Source organism: Rhamphochromis longiceps, linkage group LG16 (genome assembly GCF_057381845.1).
Source record: "Rhamphochromis longiceps isolate RC_006_pf linkage group LG16, R_longiceps_female_GT1.1, whole genome shotgun sequence".
NCBI classification, from domain to species: Eukaryota; Metazoa; Chordata; class Actinopteri; order Cichliformes; family Cichlidae; genus Rhamphochromis; species Rhamphochromis longiceps.
In genome coordinates this window covers 12,360,204-12,383,579 of record NC_140572.1, presented here as the reverse complement: position 1 = coordinate 12,383,579, position 23,376 = coordinate 12,360,204, and the positions used below count along the sequence as shown (strand labels likewise).

General features: G+C 40.5%; 1 protein-coding gene across 1 annotated transcript in view; it reads left to right on the top strand.

Moving 5' to 3' along the window:
- Window positions 1-4,703: 4,703 nt before the first annotated feature.
- The window catches only part of LOC146650718 (amine oxidase [flavin-containing]-like), a 68,916-nt gene continuing 50,243 nt past the window's right edge, over window positions 4,704-23,376 (top strand). The window contains exon 1 of the mRNA XM_085383957.1: window positions 4,704-4,928. Coding sequence (XP_085240083.1) covers window positions 4,874-4,928 — 55 coding nt within the window. The 5' untranslated portion in view covers window positions 4,704-4,873. The remainder of the gene's footprint in view (window positions 4,929-23,376) is intronic.

Below are 23,376 nucleotides of genomic sequence, written 5' to 3'. Positions count from 1 at the left end.
GGGAAAAGTTTACAAAATGAACTTTTATTGATTATGAACTGAAGCAAGTACAAGTTTTATTATGATTTTTTTTTTTACTGAGATACAAAGGAGCAGATGTCTTCTCAAAAACATCCACACAGCCAGAAGTCCCTTTTGCAAACACATCTAACCCACTAAGATGGAAGTGGTGGAGTTTAATACAGACACTGGAAGCTAGTCACCTAGAGGTGATGTAGATATCTGTGGGGATTTTTGTCTCTTAATACATTTCCTTATTTACCCCATGCAAATCCGTCTGCTGAGAACAATATGAGGAAACTGATCTGACTTCTTGTTCTGTCAGCTCTAATCTAAGTCACATAAACCCAGACAGAGAGGTGACTGCTGATCCTATGGTCACTGGAATCCCACTTTGTAAGCTAAAACATTTCAGTGCAGTCAGTGGTAGCTTAGCAATGACATGTGCTGCTTGTAATATGAACTTCATCCAGCCCTGAAACAGCTGGAGAAGAGAAGCTGATCTTAAAGGGAAATTAAAAACAGTAACAGTGGATTATATGTGTGCATCATCCTTTGTGCATCCCTAGTGCTCATAGCAGACATTCAAATCCAGAGCAGGAACCATAAAAGTCAGCTGCGTGCAGATGAATTCATAGAACTGAAAAAAGAAATGAAATACAAAAAAGCTTTAGGATTGTGACTGCAGGTATTTAATGGTTTGCTTCTATACAGTTTTGCATCATAGCGCATAGAGAAGACAAATATGAAGTAACCAACGGGTAGATCCGTTTCTGATTTAGGTTTTGATCAAATTGCCAACATATACATTTTGATGAAACTCAGATTGCTCCTTCCCAGGTTGTGGCACAACAAAGCTAAAGAAAAAGAAAACACATGCAAACGAAATGCAAAAGAAATGCAAACGATGAAAAACTGAAGGATGGATCCTTTCACTCACACACCCAAAGCCCACTGTGTGGATTCACCGAGTATCCTGTAAGATTCTTTTTCAGAGAAGTGTGACAGCCTGGAACACAGAGCTCTGACACTTACAAAGTGTATGTGTTTTTTTCTGCTTGCAGTATCCACTCCCTGCACACATGTGTTCGCTGTTTTCAGACCTGTACCCTGTGAAACAGCACAACACGCTGCTCTCTGAACACTTCAGTGCCGACAACAACTGACAGCACGGCCGGCTGCTTCACACGTGAACCTCATAAAAATGGCTTTACCTTCCACTCCGGAGATTAATCTGCCTTTCTCTGCTGTCTCCTCTCACTGTGGCTCACCTTTCTCGACACACGCACGCAAAAGCGCCGGTGGTGAGGAGGCACGAGTAGGTGTAATTAACAGGAGAACTGGTGTGACAGAATGAGAGAAGGTTCAAGGCTGATGCTAACAGCTCTCTTTTCAGGCTGTCCCAGCAGAACAAAATAGGATCGGGGAGACTGTTGTTGGCCGGGTCCAGGCCTTCTAATTAAAGCAGCAGAAACATCATTCATCAGGTCCACTTTCTTCATTTCCAGGTGTAAGGCAGCCTGGCAGGCAGATGTGGTCATTATATAACTCTTCACATCAGCAGACATCACACATTTATTCAGTCTCGAGCCTAATCATAACCACTCAGGCGTTTGATAAAAAATCGTAGAAAAGAAGCATTTCATTTGGACTCGTTTAAAAAAAATCACCTCTGTATGTTTAGCTTTCCATCATAATGCCAGACGTGAAACGTGGACAACAGCCATGTGCTGGAGGGTTCACAATGTGACCATTCACTGCTTGAGGTTTGCGAGCGTGCTGTCAGCACTTACTTTACTAAGGAAATATGAATACAATGGCAGTGTAGGGTGTAAGCTCACAGTGTTTCAGGTCTCTCTCTGAAAGTTTGCAGTCTGCGCTTTGTGTCTAACCAGAAAGAATTTCGTCCTGAAACTTTGGAAATAGTTTGATTAATTAGGGCTGCTCAGGCATCGTTAACTTCAGCTACTCTCTCCTCACTTCGATGTGCCAGTATGGTGTTTGCTTTTAATAATAAACAGATTAACCAAATCCACAGTGCAGGAAAAGTTGTTTACTAGGATTGTAATGTAGGAAAACTGGGATGAAAAGTTAATTTCCAGTAAAATGTGTTTTTGTTTGTTTGTTTGTTTGTTTGTTTGTTTGTTTGTTTGTTTGTTTGTTTGTTTGTTTGTTTGTAAAACAAAAAAACCCTTTATATTCATATCTAAACTCACTGTGTAACCAAACACCACATATGTTAGGCTTTTGTGGTGTTTCATTAAGTTGCAGGGCAAATGACAGTAAGGTACGTTGCTTTTGTGTTTCAGATATGAGAAATAATACGCCTTGCTTTTATTTACAGGTCATTCTCGATAACGCCTAAAATCACACTTGGTTAAATCGAAACAAAGTACAGGTGAGCTCAGATTGGTTTTAGTTCAGTTTTAGTTGACTTTCATTTTGTAATAGCCTGATGGATGGATGAAATGATGGATACTGATTTCCAAAGAATGTTACCAGAAAACCTCTAATATAACCCTGCTTACAGTAGGTCAGCAGCAGTCTTTGACATTTTAAGGCTTTGTCACCAAACTCATCTTGGACCTCTGCTGCCCTCTGCTGACAAACCACCACACTGTGCACACCTCTGTTTCCCACTGAAGCGGCACACAGTGAACATTAAAGATTGAGGATATAGCTGGAGCTTACCCTGCACACTAAATATTACAGACATGTTTTGGAGATTAAAACACTTCATGTCATGGTAGCATTCCCACCGACTCCTTTGGTCTGTAGTTCTTTGTAGTCCCTCACCTGTCCGCCACATTCACACAGCCACCACAGCATTCTCCACAAATACACATCATCATTTAATGGAACAGGAATTTTCAGTCACACTTAGGAAAATGATTTAGTGTTGTTTCCCCCCCCCCAAAACATCAAAATGCCAAGGAGCCACTGACTCACCAAATTGCTTCCTTAGGAGCTGTTATAATATTAAAAAATAATTTAAAAATAAATAAATAACTCTATTCTTAGGCCAGGAGAAGTACTCAGAAGTATTACACAAATTTAACCTAACCCAGTCTTCAGATGTTTTGAGAATACAGGCACTGTTTTCATGGAATAGAGTGCCACATAATGAGGAATTATGATGATTTTAAAGAAAGAATACAGCATCACTGATACATTACCAGAACACATCAGAGAGTTACTGCTGATGCTGTATTGGACTGCATTATATTTAAAGATGCTTCTGATTACAGGAATACGGCACAACCAGACTGTGTGGGATAATGTACAGGAACATCTGTGCTGCGTATGGGAGAAGTCCCCAAGTCCTGATGGGACACACCTTGGAAGGTGGTTGAGAACAACAGGGCTAAGTTCCTGTGGGACTTCCCGTTCCAGACAGACAACCAGCTGGTGGCCAGCCAACCAGACTGGCTGACACGCAACAGAACACCGCAGTTATGATAGATGTGGCAATCCCAGTGGACAGCAACATCAGGAAGAAGGAGCATGAGAAAACAGAGAAGTACCAGGGGCTGAAAGAACATCTGGAGCAGATGTGGAAGGTAAAGTCCAAAGTGGCCCCAGTGGTAATAGGAACATTAGGAGCTGTAACCAGCAGAGTACAGGCACAACATCAGAAGAGCGCAGTCCCAGGAATAGCTAACATACAGCACGGAACCCTCAAACTCCCAGGCCTCTGTCATCGCCGTGTCTGCATCGTTTCTCTCCATTCTCTCCCCGTATCCGAAATGTACAATACATAGATTTAATATATTTAATAATTTATATTTATTCATTTAATAATTCACAATACAAAATTGAGATATTAAAGGTTTTTCAAGAGATCCCTAAAGTGAACAAAGTTGCTTGAATAACCTCAGAGTCCCTTGATGCTTGCTTAATGACAGCTTTCTCTGTTTCTCAATCATCAAGTTTTAAGTTTATGCACAAGAAAACCTTGAGCAGGTTTAGCTGAAACACAACCAAGCTATATGGCACACAGCCCAAACAGCACATGATGTGGCTGTGTGCACTCCACACAGCGTGTGCAGAGATGAGTTCTTGGCTAATTGTGACAAACCAACCACAAGAAGGCAACAGAAACTAAAGAATACAACATGACGGTTGCATGCATCACCTATGATAATGCTGCTGAATCTTTTAAAGACAGAGGAAAACAAAGTCATAAAAATATAAGGCAATAGCAGTGCCGTTGAGAAGGAGATAAAATGACTATGCTGAGAGACTCCTGAGTATCCTAGATAATTCGTTTTTTTCATTCAGCAGTGATTTGGGGGATTTTTCAAAGATAGATAGATAGGAGCTGCCATAGCAAGTATTTTGCTGTTCTGTGTCTTTGTGCAGCCAGATGCATTCTTTGGATGCACCTCACGCTCTACTTAGCTTTGTGTAAAGTAAGATGACGGTTAAACTTGAAAACTCAGTGTACACACCCTGGTATTATATAATACTAAGCTGATAAGAAATATGCTGATAAGCCTTTGGCCAGACAGTTACAGCACCACAGTCAGGGACATCTGTGCTTTTACAACTAGGCCTACTGCAAAGCATAAAGGACTAAAAAGAAGACACACAGAGCCACGGAACTGTAATGGGTCTATAGTAAGTAATCTATACTTTCTTCTTCTTCTTATGTTTTTTTTTTTGTTTTGTTTTTTTTTTTCTTTTTCATTCCATAAATTGTTTTCTCTAACCCTCCAAACCCACAGGGCAGCGCTTTACTATGGGTAGGCGGAGTCTGCAGGGAGTGGGCCTGCCCGGCGCTTTTTAATCCAGATGCTCTCCGCCGTGCACCCTGCGTCCGGCAACGAGCTGACACAACCAAGAGGTGAAAGAAGACACACCACCCAGCAACATGACTGCACCCAGCAACACCTACGATGTTATAGTGGTCGGCGCGGGCATATCAGGTAGGCTGCACGTCAGAAAACTTTAGTTTTGTGTTCAGGCTCCGCGGACGAGCTGAGCAAATAAACTGATTAAAGCCAAAGCTCCGAGCAGAGCTGGTAGCGGTCAGATGCGCTTTGTGGAAGGTTAACTACACAACTGTGGCCGTGAGCGAGTGTGTGAGAAGACGCGGCACATCCTGTATCCACAGCTGACTGTGTGCAGAGCTGACAATGATGGAGGGTTTTTTTTTATTCGTATTGTTTTTCTTCTTCACGGTGTTCTTCCGTGAGGCTGCCTCCCCTCCCCTCCAGCAGCTAGTCAACCTCTGTATCACCGCAGCAACAGCAGAGCAAGTTGAGTAACAGCTAATCAACCAGCGCATACTTTGTGTTACATACCGTAAGAGGACGTGAGCTGGAGGGGTTCGCGTAAATGATTGTTGCTCGCATCCATAAGGCTGACATGTGTCTTGGCCCGTGTTGTTGGATTGTACAGATAAAAGCAGCTGGTTTGTGTTCGCTCTATGATCCAGGTGGAGACTGGCCGTGATGCTGAGGAGGAGTCCAGCAGCCATGTGAAAAATGACGCGATGTGTGGATTACAAACGTTGCATTTGACGCAATAGGTGTAATATTGCACACTTGCATTTTAAGTACAAGTTGGCAATCCCCCCCCCCCCAGTAGTAATAAATAATAATAACAATGATAATAATGCATAGGAGGGGAGGGAAATGCACTGGGCGCCTTCTGGTACTAAACACTCCTTAGAAAACAGGCTGTGTGCTGTTCTTACCTAACAAGGGAAACCTTTACTATGAGGATAGTGAATGTTCTCAATCCTAGAATGCAAATCTTTGTACATAGTGTCATTTGGTAGGGATGTGCTGATACATCAGCTGAATATCAGTCAAAAAATGATTTTATGTCCAGTATTTCTGCTTATGTATGTATGATAAATAGTCTGCAGTCAGCAGGATTTACAAAGAGGTTATGTATAAAGTAAGGAAATCCGTATCTTTATGACTCTGTCTTCTACATTATAACCGATCCAGACCTTACCTAACTGTTACGTTATAGGTTTTGCAATTTCTGCTGCCTTTTTGGCCAGACCTCTCTTGAAAACAACATTTTTAATGTCGGTGAAACATTTACATTCATAAATAAATGATCTAAAAAAGTCGCTTTGCCCAAAACTGCTTGTAGCTGTCACTTTGTGACAGAAATGTTCTTTCTGGCTCAGACTGGCTTGATACCAAATCACTTCTTGCAAATGATCACTTTTTGGCATAGCACTGGTATTGGCCAAAATATCTGCAAATATGATGGTGTATTGTAGCCAGTATTTATCTGGTGTTGCACGTCAGTTTTGCACTGCCTGAATAGTTCAAAGTTGGGCTGGGTGTAGGGTTATTTCCATTGGACAAAAATGGAAAATAAAATCCACAAAAACATTCAAGATTGGGAAAGAAAGAAAGAAAAATAAAGGGAATGGACTGCCACTTTCTAGTACCGCAGGTTTTTTTGTTTTGTTTTTGTTTTTTGACTGTCTTGCCCGGTCACACTAGGAAAAATTGGTGATTGTTCTTTTTCTTTTTTTTTTGCTTTTGAGTGGTTGAGGTGGCCAGATGATCACCCAGAGTTTGAGCCTACTGTACAACACCCTCAACTTCAGCAGGACCACTTTCCATATCAAGGCGATTGGAAACAGGTTGCCTTTCACCAAGTGAGCTGTTTCCAATTGTCCAACTTGGACTGAGTGCAGTCCCTCTCAGGTAGACTGGCAAAGGTTCGCAAACAATTACCCTTTAATTTATAAATGCAGGCAGATTGCCAACACATTGTGATCCATGTGCAGTGATGAATGCTACAGCGTGTTTCTGTGCAGTGGTGGACTCGACTCAGTCGGTTATATTCTGGTCATTTTTGAGATATTACCACAAACAGATTGCATGTAGTTGTCAGCTTAAACCATTCAGTGGGAAACTGGTCGCAGACTTTCTCCCAGTCTTTGATGTTTTCTCGCCATCGTGACATTTTGAAGATGGCAGTTGACTGCGAGTGGTTTTAAACCAGGTCCTGTCTTAAATTTAAAACATTTGAATTCATTAAGTCTGGTAAGAATAATGAGCTCTGAATCAAAGACGCTGATTGACATACTGTATGTCAGCGGTCCCCAACCTTTTTTGCGCCGCGGACCGGTTTATGCCCGACAATATTTTCACGGACCGGCCTTTAAGGTGTCGCGGATAAATACAACAAAATAAAACTAGTACCGGTACCGAAAAAAGAAGATTTATTCATAACACACGTGAAAAGACCCAGGAAAACCGAGTTAACGATAAAAGCGATAACAAAATAACGCTGAAAACCTGAGCCTCAACTCTCGCGGCCCGGTACCAAACGACTCACGGACCGGTACCGGTCCGAGGCCCGGGGGTTGGGGACCGCTGCTGTATGTGGTGTAACGTCAAAACTTTGAATCCCTGTTGTTCCCGGCTGTTTCGATGCAGCTACACAACTTTCAGACACACACTCCTGCAAATGAGCAGTCAGGTTGGCAGGTGCAAAACTTCAGGGCAGGATTTTAGCATCTGTGGCGTTGGTGCGGTGACTGAAGTTGTTTTTCCCGATGTGAGTGAACCTCTGTCCTTTCTGTTCCCCATGCCTGACCGCTGCCTCACTCTCTGTTAGTCTGACAGTTCCATCGACTGCCTGCCTGCCTGCCTGCCTGCCTGCATGTCTGCTGTCAGGCACTAAAGAATTTAGGTCAGTGTCAGTTCAAATACCAGTCACACAGACAAAAACAAATGCTACAGAGAAAATGCAACAACACCAGAAGACCCTGCTGGCTTCCCCCTGCTCTGACTTTCCTCACTTTCCCACATTAGGTTCTTGTAATTACACCGTTTGTTTGTACTGCTGCCCTTTGCAGGGTTACAATGAGGGCCACATATAACAATCACTGTCCAATCAAAGCACATATGAAACAGGAGGAAGAGGGAGAGTGCTCTTTCTGCCCCTTCAGCACCTCTCCACTAAGATGTGTGTCTCTCTAATTTGCTTGCAAATGCAATTGTCTGTTCTGCCAGCCAGGACCACGGACCTGGTGCGTTCGTGGCCCTCAAGGTGCAGCCAACACTTTCTGAGAAAACATTAAATGCTTGTGACAGCCTGTTATCAAATCAGCAGCCGAGAGGATGCCAAGGAAAAGGAGTGGAGGAAAGGAGAAGGGGGAGGAGGAGGGTCAGATAAGCAGAAATAACAGGGAAGGGACGATTTCCTCATGTTTTGCCTGAGCAGCTGTGAAAGTGGACAAGAATATGTCAGGATTAGGGAAGCGAGAAAGGGAATAAAGTGCAAACTGGGAACTTGAGTTGGTTGTGAAACAGCAAAGAGGATGGAAGTGGTAAAACAGACAGTTCAAAAGTAAGTGGTTCACAGGGCCTGTATCTCCCAAGCTAACTTAAAGCTGTCATGCAGTGCAGCATAGTTTCCCCCATTAAACTGCACAGTAGAGGATTGAGAAACTTTGGCTGCACTTTGTGGTAATGAACTCTGCTGGACTTTTACCCGGAGAACTGGCTGTAAAGTTAAATGACTGTAAAATCCCAAGATAAAATTACACATGTGAGCACATTAGGGCAGGCAAGGGTCCAAGTAACATACATGTCATAATCAGACAAAGAACCAACATGCTTCCTGCACGTGTCTATAGCGTAGTTTCACAAATAGTCCTTTCTTGGTGTGTGACTGTTTATGTGTGCTTCGAGAAGGGAATATAATCATTCCCATTCAGTGCAGTTTTCCATGTTGTGTATACTTTAAGAACATTTTAAGCTAACAAAGCGCAAAACATAGAAAGCTTTTCAACCAAAGTGCTTGTCTGTGTTTAGAGGGTGTGTTGTGCTTTTATACTTGTTAGAAGTGAATGCAGGTCAGACATTGGTTTACCCAGCCGACGTGAATCGTTTTGGTTCACTCGGTGCACCATTTGTCATCGAGTGACAATGTTGTATTTGTGCCAATAGAGGGGATGCATGCTCTATTACCTCTACTGAGGCACATCCTTACTTTCTTAAATGATGTGTGAAATGCTACATGGAATTTGTGATGATAAATATAGAGTAAATAATCAGCTGCCTCGCCAGTGACTCCCTCGTCTTAGGAAGAAGCTAACGTCATCTGTGGTTGGGAAACACGAGATGGCAAGGACCACAGCTCAGGGTTAGCTTAGGGTTCTGTACAATCATCCCCTGTGAGTCGCCATTAACTAAAAATGGAGGAATGGGTTAAGGTGCATCTATTAAGTATTGCCATCCACCCATTGTGATAAGCACTGTGTGGCCCAAATACAAAAAAACAGCAGCAGTGAGAGAAGTTATATCCCTCTTGGTGAGTAGGTTAGCAGGAGAGCCAGGTTCACATCTAACAATGAATGATTTAGCCTACTGTGATGAATAATGAATAAAGCAGATTCATCCGAGTGAACATACAGTATATCAGCGGAACAGTATTAAGTTATCATATTATTATCAATAAATTTATTATTGATTTACTGTCACAAATTGAATAGATCGGATAAGGAGCCTCATATTTAATGATGCAGGCTTTATTTGAATGATAGTTTGACTGTAGCATTGTGGTTGTATAATAACTACAGTTCCCTCTCTAATACAAATAGAAATGATTCAGCTGAAATTAGGGCTGCCACGATTAGTCGACTAGTCACGATTACGTCGACTGTCAAAATCGTCGACGACTGATTTAATAGTCGACACATTGTTTGAAGCTTTGTAAGATCACAAAAGAGGCAGGAATAAGTAGTGGGACTTAAGAGTGTAATAACGGACTGAAACAGAAGATGGCAGCACTGCATGTACAAGGATGCCAGCTGCCGTTAAACCCCAAAGAAGAAGAAGTAGCTCTGTCCCAGAATTCATAGCGCAGCCCAGCTCAGTTTCCAACAATGGCGGCAGCTAGTTAGTTTTACTATTACTCTTATTATTCTTTCTGGGTCACAAAATAAACGTTTAACATGTTTTTAGGCGAGAATGTAGCTGTGTAAACCTCACATATCTGCTCAGTTTATCAAGACACCACATATTTTCAAAAGTTTTCAGAGACGTCTGTTACCCACCAGCTCGATAGCTAGCCGGGGGCAAGGCTCACTAGAGCCCGTGAGAACACCGGACTCCCGGCAAATCGTTTTCAAACCCACCGCCGTTTTTCACTACTCAGGTTAAACATATATAAGTCACTTAGATAACTTCAAAATGTTATTGTTTGGCTTTTTTTTTAGTATTTTATTTGTTCCTGAGTAAATCAGTTTGGCTGAGATCAACGTTATAGTTTTTACACAGCTGAAAAAAGTCAAGCAGACAACTGATTATCAGAAGTGTGAGATACTCGAGAATATACTGCGGTGTCCCGTTATATTTTAGATAGCAAGGAGTTTATTAAACTTCACCGAAACAATCTGCAAATTTCATTAAAATTTAATAAAGTATCATCTTGTCTTTATTTTTAGTTAGCACATACCTTAAACACTTAAAGCTGTAAGCTAATGATAGTTATATAAGAGCAGATGCATGCTGGTGCAATAAGCTGTACGTTTTATGTCCAATGGATGATGATCTGATTAGTCGACTAATCGCAAAAATAATCGGTGACTAGTCGACTATCAAAATAATCATTTGTGGCAGCCCTAGCTGAAATGTATGTCTGTGTTTATGGGTGTGTTGTTTTCATTTAGCCTTTGCGAGACACACTCTAGTTCTCACAGGTTTGTTGTTCTGTACAAGTTTATCATAGTTAACTAACACTAAACTGAAAACAAGGTTTAAGTTAAATTAAAAAATAACTGGGAAACACTTTTGTAATCTTTGAAAACTAGCTAAAATTAAAATATAGAGGAAACATCCTTAGTTTTGGCATCTGTTAGTTTGGTGAAGGTTTTATTGTAACTTACCCGATGAGGCATTGATGGATGGTTTACTGAGGCTCTCAATGTCTACATGACTCTGGGTCAACCACTTTCATAAAGTTCTGTTTTTATTGTAATATCTGTGCTGATTTTTTCAAAATGTGGCCTCTGACATATGACCTCCATACAATAATGATTCAAAATATGATTTTTCTGCTTTACTCAGCACAGTACTTCCTATAGAATTATATTCCATTGGTGACAGTGGAGTTGATGCATGCTGATGTGCATGCATATCTGTGAGCTTAAATTGAGAAACACCCCCACTTTCTTAAATTATTTATTTTATGCTAAATTTTGTGATCATAGATAAATATCAGTGGGCCATAGCAGCACATGAACCAGTTCTCCTTCTCCTCATAGGGCCTGGTTAGAATGGCCTTCTTGATTGCAGTGATCTTCCAGACATTTGGTATCTTGCATGATATTGTACTTGGAGTCTGTTTGAGCACAAGACAAGACACTTTCAGTTAGGGCTGGGCCATATTATACCGTTCACGGTAATACCGGCATAATGTTAAGCAACGATAGGAAAATGAAATATCGCGATAGAATATGAGAAAAACGCGCATGCACAGTGCCTTTGTTTTCATACGCACATGGCCGATGACAGATGAACCAGAATTGGTTTGTAAAAATGGTGCAACTTCAGTGATGTGGAACTGGTTTGGTGTTTGTCCGTCAGATACACGACAAAGCGCATTTTTTTGCAGAACATGCAAGCGGCCGTTGTTATTGTCGTATTTGTCGGACTAAGATGCTCTTAAATCTGGGAGTAATCTGGGTGCTAAACTCCGTATGCTTCAGGTCAAACAACACTGCAGCATCACTGAGAGTTAAAAACTGTCTAAATTCTTTCATCTTTAATAAAACGATCAGCATTGCTGCTTTACCAGGTGTAACTATGAAGTTTAACTTCCAGGCATCCATGAAAACAAAATTTATTACATTTAACGGAGTTAGAAGTTAGCAGGAAGCTAGCGGAAGTTAGCTCGCTAGTTTCGCTAGTTACCTAAGCATGATATAGCATGTTCTGACTGAGAGATTTCTGAAAAAATTCAAACGTACAGCTCTGCTATCACTTCCAACATAAATGAAGACAGGAAACTAAACAGCAGTGACGTTTGTAGGGTTACTGAAGTTGGGCTAGCTGGTATATAATGATGTGCTCCGTGATCGCTAGCGACACACAGTGTTGCCAACTTAGCGACTTTGTCGATATATTTAGCGAATTTTCAGAAAAAGACGTGAAAGCGCTTATCGCTTTTACTCTCAACAAGCAGCGGGTGCTGTAACGCAGTCAGTTCTTCTTTTACTCTTTTACTCTTATGCTGTTTTGTGGATCACAAGGTTTAAAACTACTTATAAACACACACACACAAAGTAACTCCACCAGAGTGCCTATTTCGGGTCACTTTTGCCGGTCCAAGCCCGGGTAAAGGAGTAGGGTTGGAATTGTGACATTAAAAAACAATAATTACTAAAAGAAATTTAATTTGTAGTTCTAAATAAACTCTAAATGCATTTAGGACGTTTTTTACTCACTTTATGTCTCTTCCACGATGTTATTTCTCTCAACAACAACATAGGTTACAATTAGATTAGCATGACCAATTATGCAAATTGGGCGATGACGTCATTTAGCGACTTCTAGCGACTTTTAGGACAGCCAATAGCGATTTTCCTTACTGAGGAGTTGGCAACACTGGCGATACAGCTATGTTAGCATAACATAAACAGTGAAGCTGGAGGAGGAACACTAACACTTTTCCACATATAAAAGTTAACGTTAAGGTTCCTGATAGTTAGAGACAAATGCAGTCGCATGGCAGGATGCTGTAAACGGACCAAACTTCAGTCAGGAGAACAACTGAGATTATCCATCCACAATACAAGGTTAGTCATTAATATACTGCAACAACATGGGAATAGAGCAGCTGCCAGAGAATTCAACATTAATGAATCAATGGTACAGAAGTGGAGGAAGCAAGAAGAATGAGTTTAATAAAGTTTGATTTATCTGACTGCTTTGTTTCACTTAATGTGCCTTATAATCCCGTGCACCTTATGGTCCGAAAAATACGCACTGCACACTGCAGTTTAATGTTGCAAAGCACCTCTTTTTAACTTCAGTGGCTATTATACATGGTTATGCTCAGGATATGTCAGCCCATTTCTACTGGAAATGCCTTTTGGTTAAACTCTCAGCAAGGAATTTGCATTTGCACTGTTACATTTTTATAAAGCTTTAATGTACATAAAAACCAGCTTCTTGTTTAAGTGAAAATAAATGGAAGGTTGTCTTTTTGCGCTAGTAATGTTGTGGAGTTGTATTTTGTCTCGCATCAATTATATCGTCAGTTATATCGTTATCGCAAATTTTCAAATATATATCGTGATAAATATTTTTGGCCATATCGCCCTGCTCTACTTTCAAGTAAGAATGCTGAATGATGTGGTCATCCTGCCAGCAGGTAAAAATTCAAATTCAAATTTTATTTGTCACACACACACAACCATACACAGTATGACATGGGGGTGAAATGCTTGTAGCTGTACAATGCCCGACCATTAAATGACAGAAGAAAAGTTTTACAATATTTACAATTTACAGGTAACACGAGAGGTAACACGAGATGGAAAGTTTCCATTGCACTGCATTGCACTAAAGGCATTACCAGATACAATTTAGTTAAAGGATTTTAGTAAGTGCAATCCTGGTGATGGCAGAGGATGGCATCTTTCCGGAGGACGTAAGTGATAACTTATGTTCTCTGTAAAGATAACTGTGACATGAGTGAGAGCTGAGCTTTAAATTCACCAAAAGTCTCTAAATTCTACGTCCTACGTCCACCAATGAGATAACAGTGATATAAAAAAGATAAAACTCTTGTATATAAGAGTCAGTGCTCCCCAGGGTGGCTGTGGCTACAATGTAGCTTGCCATCACCAGTGTGTGAATGTGTGTGTGAATGGGTGGATGACTGGATATGTAAAGCGCTTTGGGGTCCTTAGGGACTAGTAAAGCGCTATATAAATACAGGCCATTTACCATTTACCATAAATTCCTAATTGCAGATGGTGAACTTTTAGCAAGAAGACCTGAAATACCTAATGTAAAATCACTCGAAGATAACCAAAATTCACCTGTTTCATGATGTTACAGTGTTGCAGCAAGTTACATTAAAATTAAAACAGTTGGGTTAGAGACAGTAAATTGTGAAGTAGAAGAAAAACAAACAAAAAACCCAAATGAAGTATATCAAAACTGTGATAGACTTTCACTTTTTACATTTTTACTGACCCTGATATCCTAAGTATTCAGTTAAATTAAATTAAATGTTATTTTATAGCACCAATCACAACATCAGTCACCTCAAGGCGCTTAGTATTAAAGACCCTACAATAATTCAGCGAAACCCCATCAATCAAACAACCCCCTATGACCAAACACTAAGTTGAGAGTGGGAAGGAAAAACTCCCTTTCAACAGGAAGAAACCTCCAGCAGAACCAGGCTCAGGGAGGAGCACCCATCTGCTGCGACCGGTTAGAGGTCATCCAGATCTTTGTCTTTAAGACATTCCTGCAGTTTAACTAATTGGTGCTTATCATTTGGCTTCATGGAAAAATAAAGCTGGATATCATCTGCATAGCAGTAAAAATCATGCTGTGCCTTCTAATGATACCCCGGACCCTGTTTTCTTCCCACTGTTGCTAAGTGCTTGCTCATAGGGTGCTGTCTGATTGCTGGGGTTTTCCCTCTAATATTGCAGGATCTTTATTCTACAATTTAAAGCCCCTTGAGGCAACTGCTGTTGTCAATCGGTGCTCTAGAAATAAAACTAAATTGAATTTAAGTGGTGCGTTCAATCTCATAAATACATTTCTAGGACTCATTGCACCTGCTGTGTTCTAAATATATCCGTCAACGTATGTGAACAGTCCATATGTGAATAAATCCTCACCTTCTCTTGCAATTTAGCTTCATTATGGCTTCAATCCTAGATAACCACTTTCTCTGTCCAGCTGTGCAAACAACAGAGCCTGTGGTGTGTGCGGTCTGATTCAATCATTCGATGGACAACATGTAATAAGTGCATTTCTGCATGCCTGCGCCTCTGTGTTTGCCTTGTGTGTGGCAGCTAAAGTCATGAGAAATGTCAGGTGTGTTAATGTTACAAATGCTGACGTTGGCTGTGTGAAAAGTGCATTCAGCTGATTGATGTTTGCACACCTGGAAAGCCCTTTTCTCTGTTTGTGATATATTTTAATTGAAGGATTTAGGGTAGGCTTATGAGGTCCTCTGTTTTTTTGTTCACTGCTTGACTGACAAAATTATCTGTCTGCCTGATGGTATATTTAACGATTGCGTGAAAGGAAATTTACAACTTTAAAATGATTTGCTATCCTTTTGAGGGCACTGCCCCTTTAAGGAAGTTGCTATAGATAGAATCACATGGGAAACTGATACAACTCACATGTCTGTATTGCACATGCACAGCTACAACACTGCCTTCCAGCCAGTTCTAACTCAGCGTAGAATGAAGACAGCAGCTGTAAAGCTCAGTATTTTACATATTATATCTTTGGTGTTTAGCTCATATAAAGCAGAAGAATTAAAACGCTCATTGCTGATTTATGGTGGGTTGTGTTCCAGACTGTTTCTTGGCAGGGAGTAGTCATTTCCTGGAATTGGTCAAGTAGAGGGCTGGTTACTGATCCTAGAGTGGAAACTAAACATGAAGAAGGCTATTTTAATTATTGCACACCAAACTTTCAAAGCATATTAAACCTGCTCTGACCTTTGTAGCAATGAAACATCAAATTAAGACCACCTGCTTTATGAACCAGGTAATGGGTACCAGCAATGTTCCCTCTAATTTTTCATGTGTCTGAGCGAACACACAAACTCCCTGAGCGGTCCCTTGGACTACTGTGAGCAACAGCAGACGTGTGCACTGTGGTCACACCAGCATCGAATCCATCCAAGTTACATGGTTTATTAAAATAATCAAATTACAGCATTTGCATTTATGTTAGACTACTTTTAATTAACTGCTTTAGCCCACTTACAATGAAAATTAAAAAAAAATCTAGTCATTGACCTGTGTAGTATGTTCACACTATTGGAAGTAAAAATAACTTGAACTCCAAAACACAACTTAATTTTTCTTTTTATATATATATATATATATATAAAGCTCTGACTTGTATTATGAGTCTGTGGTCTGGGAGCGAGTCCTGTAACTCTCTGTCTGCAAAATACAGTATATAATGACCAATGTTGGGCAATTAATTATATAGTTACTTCTTCAAAAAAGTAACTGAGTTTTGTAAACAAAGTTTTTTGCAGCTGTTTACCTAAAAATGCAGCCAAGACGTTTTTTTAAAATAAACATTTCAAACTATTTACAGAACAATCAGCTGTTCTGCATCAAATTTGATGCCACACAAATTATTTGTGCCACTCCAAAAAATTATTTCTGTCCACTATGAGATAAAGGAGAACAACAGCCTGATACCTGCAGGCCTGACAACAGGAGATGTGTCACTCCTGTAACACCTGTAACATTCAGCAGTCGCCTCATTGTTCTGACGCACACAAGAAAACTATTGACTACACTACACACTAACTACACAAGATTTGCACTAAACATGGCGAACCTCTCACATCTCAAAACACCGCGTCACTCCTAAAACTTCCCCCTTCCTAAACAACTAAATACCATGTTGCCATATCATCTTTTGATTGGTCGACATGGTACATTTTTCGACGAATAGGAAAGGGTTGGTTTTTTTGGTTTCAACTTTGCTCACAGGCAGAGAGCGTTTTCCTTATAAAACACCATTTTTACCGTTTCTTCCCTCAGTAAATATAAACAACGATAGTATTCAGGAAGAAAACCAAACATTGCAGATATTTTTATCATAACTCTGGTTTTACGTGGCCTATCAACTCAATTTACAAACTGGTATAAAGTCCACACTTTTTCCATCAATTGCTCCGTCTGTCCTGCTCACATCTCCAATGGTTGTACACGTTGTCATTAATGTGGCTTCACTCCACATCAGCCGCTTTGCTAGCTAAAACACCGGTGTCGGCACATAAGGACGCTGTCATAGCCTGTCAACGACGTTGATTAGCTGCGTATATACGAATGTGAATCGCATCATTGGCTGGACTATGGGATAAGGTGGCATCGTTCTAATCCCATACGGGAGCAGCCAGTCACTTACTGACTAACACTGCAAAACAGAATTGTTAAAGTTTTAATTTCAATTCAGGTTAGATTTTTTTTCTGTGCGCAGAGACCGTGCCAGCAGTGTGCAATTGCGCACGCGCGCAGCTTAGAGGGAACATTGGCTGTATCCCAATTCAGGGTCTGCAGCCTTAAAGTACGCAGCTTTAACGGTCCACAAGGGCCGCGTACTCAAAGACCATTAAGGCCGGAAGTGCGAGGCTTGTGAAATGGGACGGTCTAGCCTCCGTCGCGCTGCCCAGGTTGCCTAGCAACCATGATACTAACATCTGGAAACGTTTCATACAGCATTGTTTGACAGAAATGAAGGAGAAAATCTTTTGTTCATTTGTTTGTTTCTTTCTACATGAGCTTTGATCATTCTCTGTAAGATTAAGCTCAGCTATTGAACAGCGTATATTTTAAAGTAAAGGCTTTAAAACCAAGTTAGTACAAACGTCACTAATGTCACATAACTTTGCCGACATGTGGCCAACAGTAATGTTTTAATGTTCTTCGTTAGTAAACATTTGCACATAAATAAGTGACATAATATTCAGTACTTACTTAAAGTTTACTCTTCGGGTGCCCCTCATCCACTGTTTTTTTTTCCGGCAACATTATCCACACCCACCGCCGCGCTATGCATTCTGGGATATGTTGGGTCACGAAGTCTACACGTCCTTAAAATTCAGGGAAATGAAGGACGCATTTGAGGGCCGCATTTCGAGCAGCCTTTGGATTGGGACAGCCTTTGTCGCGTTGCTGTGACGTAATCGGCCTTAAAATGCGGCCTTTAAGGCTGCAGACCCTGAATTGGCTGTGTCCCAATTCAGGGTCTACACGCTTGAAGTACGCGCACTACGCGTACTACGTACGGTGCGTACTATAAGTACGAGAAGTGCGGAAGTGAGAGGCTTGTGAAATGGGACGGTCTTGCCTTCGTCGCGCTGTTCAGGTTGCCTAGCAACCATGATACTAACCGGGAGAAATGTTTCATACAGCTTTGTTTGACAGAAATGAAGGAGAGAGAGAAAAAAGTTTTTTTGGTCATTCATTTTTGTCATGACATCACTTTGATTAGTTGAGTATCTGAGGCTGAGACCACAGGACTGTAAAACACGATTGTTGGGCTTCACTTCTGTACTGAACAGTCATTTCAAGATTAGTTAGTAAATAACAATTAGCTAATGTTGTTCATGAGACTAAAATCATCTCACTGTGGTAATGTAAATATAAAATGACCAATATTATAGTATTGTCAGATTATCATGAGATATATCTCTATCTATCTATATATAGATACAGTGGGGCAAAAAAGTATTTAGTCAGCCACCGATTGTGCAAGGTCCCCCACCTAAAATGATGACAGAGGTCAGTAATTTGCACCAGAGGTACACTTCAACTGTGAGAGACAGAATGTGAAAAAAAAATCCATGAATCCACATGGTAGGATTTGTAAAGAATTTATTCGTAAATCAGGGTGGAAAATAAGTATTTGGTCAATAACAAAAATACAACTATATACTTTGTAACATAACCTTTGTTGGCAATAACAGAGGTCAAACATTTACTATAGGTCTATACCAGGTTTGCACACACAGTAGCTGGTATTTTGGCCCATTCCTCCATGCAGATCTTCTCGAGAGCAGTGATGTTTTGGGGCTGTCGCCGAGCAACACGGACTTTCAACTCCCGCCACAGATTTTCTATGGGGTTGAGGTCTGGAGACTGGCTAGGCCACTCCAGGACTTTCAAATGCTTCTTACGGAGCCACTCCTTTGTTGCCCGGGCGGTGTGTTTTGGATCATTGTCATGTTGGAAGACCCAGCCTCGTTTCATCTTCAAAGTTCTCACTGATGGAAGGAGGTTTTGGCTCAAAATCTCACGATACATGGCCCCATTCATTCTGTCCTTGACACGGATCAGTCGTCCTGTCCCCTTGGCAGAAAAACAGCCCCATAGCATGATGTTTCCACCCCCATGCTTCACAGTAGGTATGGTGTTCTTGGGATGCAACTCAGTATTCTTCTTCCTCCAAACACGACGAGTTGAGTTTATACCAAAAAGTTCTACTTTGGTTTCATCTGACCACATGACATTCTCCCAATCCTCTGCTGTATCATCCATGTGCTCTCTGGCAAACTTCAGACGGGCCTGGACATGCACTGGCTTCAGCAGCGGAACACGTCTGGCACTGCGGGATTTGATTCCCTGCCGTTGTAGTGTGTTACTGATGGTGACCTTTGTTACTTTGGTCCCAGCTCTCTGCAGGTCATTCACCAGGTCCCCCCGTGTGGTTCTGGGATCTTTGCTCACCGTTCTCATGATCATTTTGACCCCACGGGATGAGATCTTGCGTGGAGCCCCAGATCGAGGGAGATTATCAGTGGTCTTGTATGTCTTCCATTTCCTGATGATTGCTCCCACAGTTGATTTTTTCACACCAAGCTGCTTGCCTATTGTAGATTCACTCTTCCCAGTCTGGTGCAGGTCTACAATACTTTTCCTGGTGTCCTTCGAAAGCTCTTTGGTCTTGGCCATGGCGGAGTTTGGAGTCTGACTGTTTGAGGCTGTGGACAGGTGTCTTTGATACAGATGATGAGTTCAAACAGGTGCCATTCATACAGGTAACGAGTGGGGGACAGAAAAGCTTCTTACAGAAGACGTTACAGGTCTGTGAGAGCCAGAGATTTTCCTTGTTTGAGGTGACCAAATACTTATTTTCCACCCTAATTTACGAATAAATTCTTTACAAATCCTACCATGTGAATTCATGGATTTTTTTTTCACATTCTGTCTCTCACAGTTGAAGTGTACCTCTGGTGCAAATTACTGACCTCTGTCATCATTTTAAGTGGGGGAACTTGCACAATCGGTGGCTGACTAAATACTTTTTTGCCCCACTGTATATATATGCTTTAAAACCAAGTTAACACTGAAAGTACAAACATCACTAATATCACACAACTTTGCCGACATGTGGCCAACAGTAATGTTTTAATGTTCTTCGTTATTAAACATTTGCACATAAATAAGTGACATCATATTCAGTACTTACTTTTGACAGTTCACTCTTCGGCCGCTCCCTTCTGCCGTGTTTTGCGGCAAAATTATCCACACCCACCGCCGCGCTATGAATTGTGGGATATATGGGACCACGAAGCATGCACCGGACCACGCTTGATATTTGGGGAAATCGACGGTGCATTTGGAGTATGCATTTGAAGTACACTTCGAATTGGGACAGCCGTCGTCGCGTGGCGGTGACGTAATCGCACTTAAAATGCGTACTTCAAGCGTGCAGACCCTGAATTGGGACACAGCCATTGGGTACCAGACCTCTAGGGTTCTCTTGGTATCTGACACTTGCAGTGGATCTTTTAGGGCCTGTGGGTGGGGCCTCCGTGAATCTGATCAGTGATATGAATTATGCTTAATTAGCTCAAGATATGGGTGGACTGCACACTTTAGACTCTTTGAGTTCAGGAAGCTGTTTCTGAGGCGCTTCATCAAAATTTAAATGAAAAAAAAGTCGTTCACTTAATGCATAATAAAAATATAATATGTAGAATTTGGGAGTTTTGAGTGGAAAAGCAACTTTTTTTACAACAGTTCTCATTTTTTGAGATACACTAGTACACACATTTTTTGGGTGGTTGCAAATGTAAATTTCCAATAATGTTAGTAACAGTCAGTTAAATGGTAAATGGACTGACATGTATTAAGCACCTTTCTACTCAATCTGAGCACTCAAAGCTCTAATTTTCATCATTATAAAAATCAGGACCTAGGTAACCCTAGGTCCAGTTATCCTCATCACCTGTTTCCTGACAACACACACAAAAGAGAATATTCTTGTGTGTAAATTTCAAGCTATTCTGTAATTGCTTGTCAGTATTGCTCCTCAGTTTGTTGCTCGTAAAAACCAAATTAGTGTCTGCATGTTGAGAACATGAGATTGGGAAAATGTAATTGCAGCACATCTTGTAATTGTCTCCCCCTGCGGATCAATATGTAGCCTCATTGGGCTCCTATTCAAGTGTCTCACTTGTCACTCAGACACTATTGGATTTTTTGTTTGTGTTCCTGTGAAAAGAACATTGTCTGGGCGCAGACACACTGAGACACATGGAGAAAATCAAATGTCACACACTGACGGTGTGATTTGTCTCTCTGAAGAACATGTTCTTCAATATTCTTAGAAAGCAGGTTCTAATTTTCAATTTAGGGCATAACATTTTTTTTAAAGAAAAATATTTTACTCAACATTAAACAACATCTCAGATTTATCCCTTTAAAAACAACTACACCCCTCATGTGTAAAAGATGACATAATTTTGTTAACACCAGTAGTGAGAAGATAAATACTTTTATCTGTTTATGGCATTGTAAGATACAAACTAACTGCTAGTCATTGTTATTTAGCAATAAGATTGGACAGCTGGATGTAGCCACCATAATGTCACCAACATGTTTATGAACTTCTGATTTATGATTCCAGTTTGGCCTTTTTTTCTCATTGCTATATTGTTTTTTTTCCAGCGTGTATGATCATATTTTGTTAACTGTAATTACTGCTAGCATATAAAAAAGTAATAATAGAAATTCATTCATCACAAAAACTCACAAACTGGAGCACTGACTCTCTAAATAGTTGGTAGAAGAGTTGGTACAGTTAACGACACAGTAAGTTTGGATCGTTTCTACTTGTATCTCGTTTTGAATCACCCCGAATGTGCATATTGATTTGTCATATTGTTTTAAACCCTCATTTGTGTTTTACCCGTGCATTCTTTGCTGGTGTTTCTCAGGCTCTTCTTTTTTCTGACGGCATGCTGTATTTTTTGTTCACCCTCTGCAAGTGCATCAAAATAACTTTTGTTTTTCTCTATCTGGCATTTGGGTTCTCTTTTTGCTAAAAATATCAGAGCAGGTAATGTTATGTGCAAAATAATTGCATTACAAATGCTCCAAAAAGCACCAACAACACAAACATGGTTGACTGGTCTAGTTACGTGAATACAGTGAACTGTGGTGAAGCCTAGCAGGCAAACAGGGGCCTATTTGTCCGTACTCGTTTTTGGAGTGGGCATTTGAGCGACTGCAAATGAGACATGCAGTTGCAGCTAGAATGAAACAGCTAGTGTGTCTCTTGATTTTTATAGCTAAAAGCTAATCTGCTTACAAAATTGCTATGATTAGGGATGTTCCAATACCAGAAATTTAGCAGATGATACTAACGCACATAGAATCACATACTTACTTCTCTACACCCAATTTAATACCATGGTTTAAAAAAATACAAACAAACAACAAAAACAGAGTGATTATCCCATCTCTGACACAGTGATGGCAGACCAGTTATTTAAAATTTTACCATTATAGTTTGTTGACATGACACAGATTAAAATGTTAGGATGGTTGCAGAGTAGCCTTGTAACGTTACTATGAGGTATGATGATCATTACATAATGTTAGCCTAAGCTTTTGTATAACAGTAGCCATTGCGAAACATAGCTGATTTTGCAGTATGATAAATTGCACAGTATTTCCATACCTGACTCTTATACCTTTTTTTAATCAAGGAGTCAGGGTGGCGCCATCACAATAGCTGCACTTTTTTTTAAATATTTCCACGTGTAGGTTTTGCTGTGCCATTTGTACTTTTTCCTGTCCTTCTGCAAGTCCTTCTTCTTCTCCAGCGAGTAAGAGTTGACACAAACTGCAGTTGTCTTGGCCAATTCCAATTTCTGACTTATTTATCTATGTATGTCTGAATTTTGCAGATTATAATTTTTATTCTAAGAACTATAACTGAGAGCATATACATACAAGTAAAACGAAAATGTTCTTCAATGCCTATTAGTATTATCATGATAAAAAAGTTACTAAACTAAATTTCTCACAAATTACAGCATGTTATAGGCTACACAGATAATTAACTGAAATGAGATTTTACCTTACTAAAAAAGCAGAGCTTGTGGTTACCTCTGAGCAATGAATAGCTTATCTTCAGCCACTTTGTCTTTGTTAGCGTCTTTAAAATGTCCACATTCAGCTGGGTCAAGGTGATTTAATGGGGTTCCCAGTCAAAATATCTTTGTGGAATGCCCCACCAAACTTGGATTTCACACTTGGAAAGTCAGAGCAGATTTACATACCACAAGTTAGCGATCCAAGATGCTGGCACTGGATGTAAAAAGTAGTAAAACTGTAAACTTTTAACCTGTACTGCAACTGTT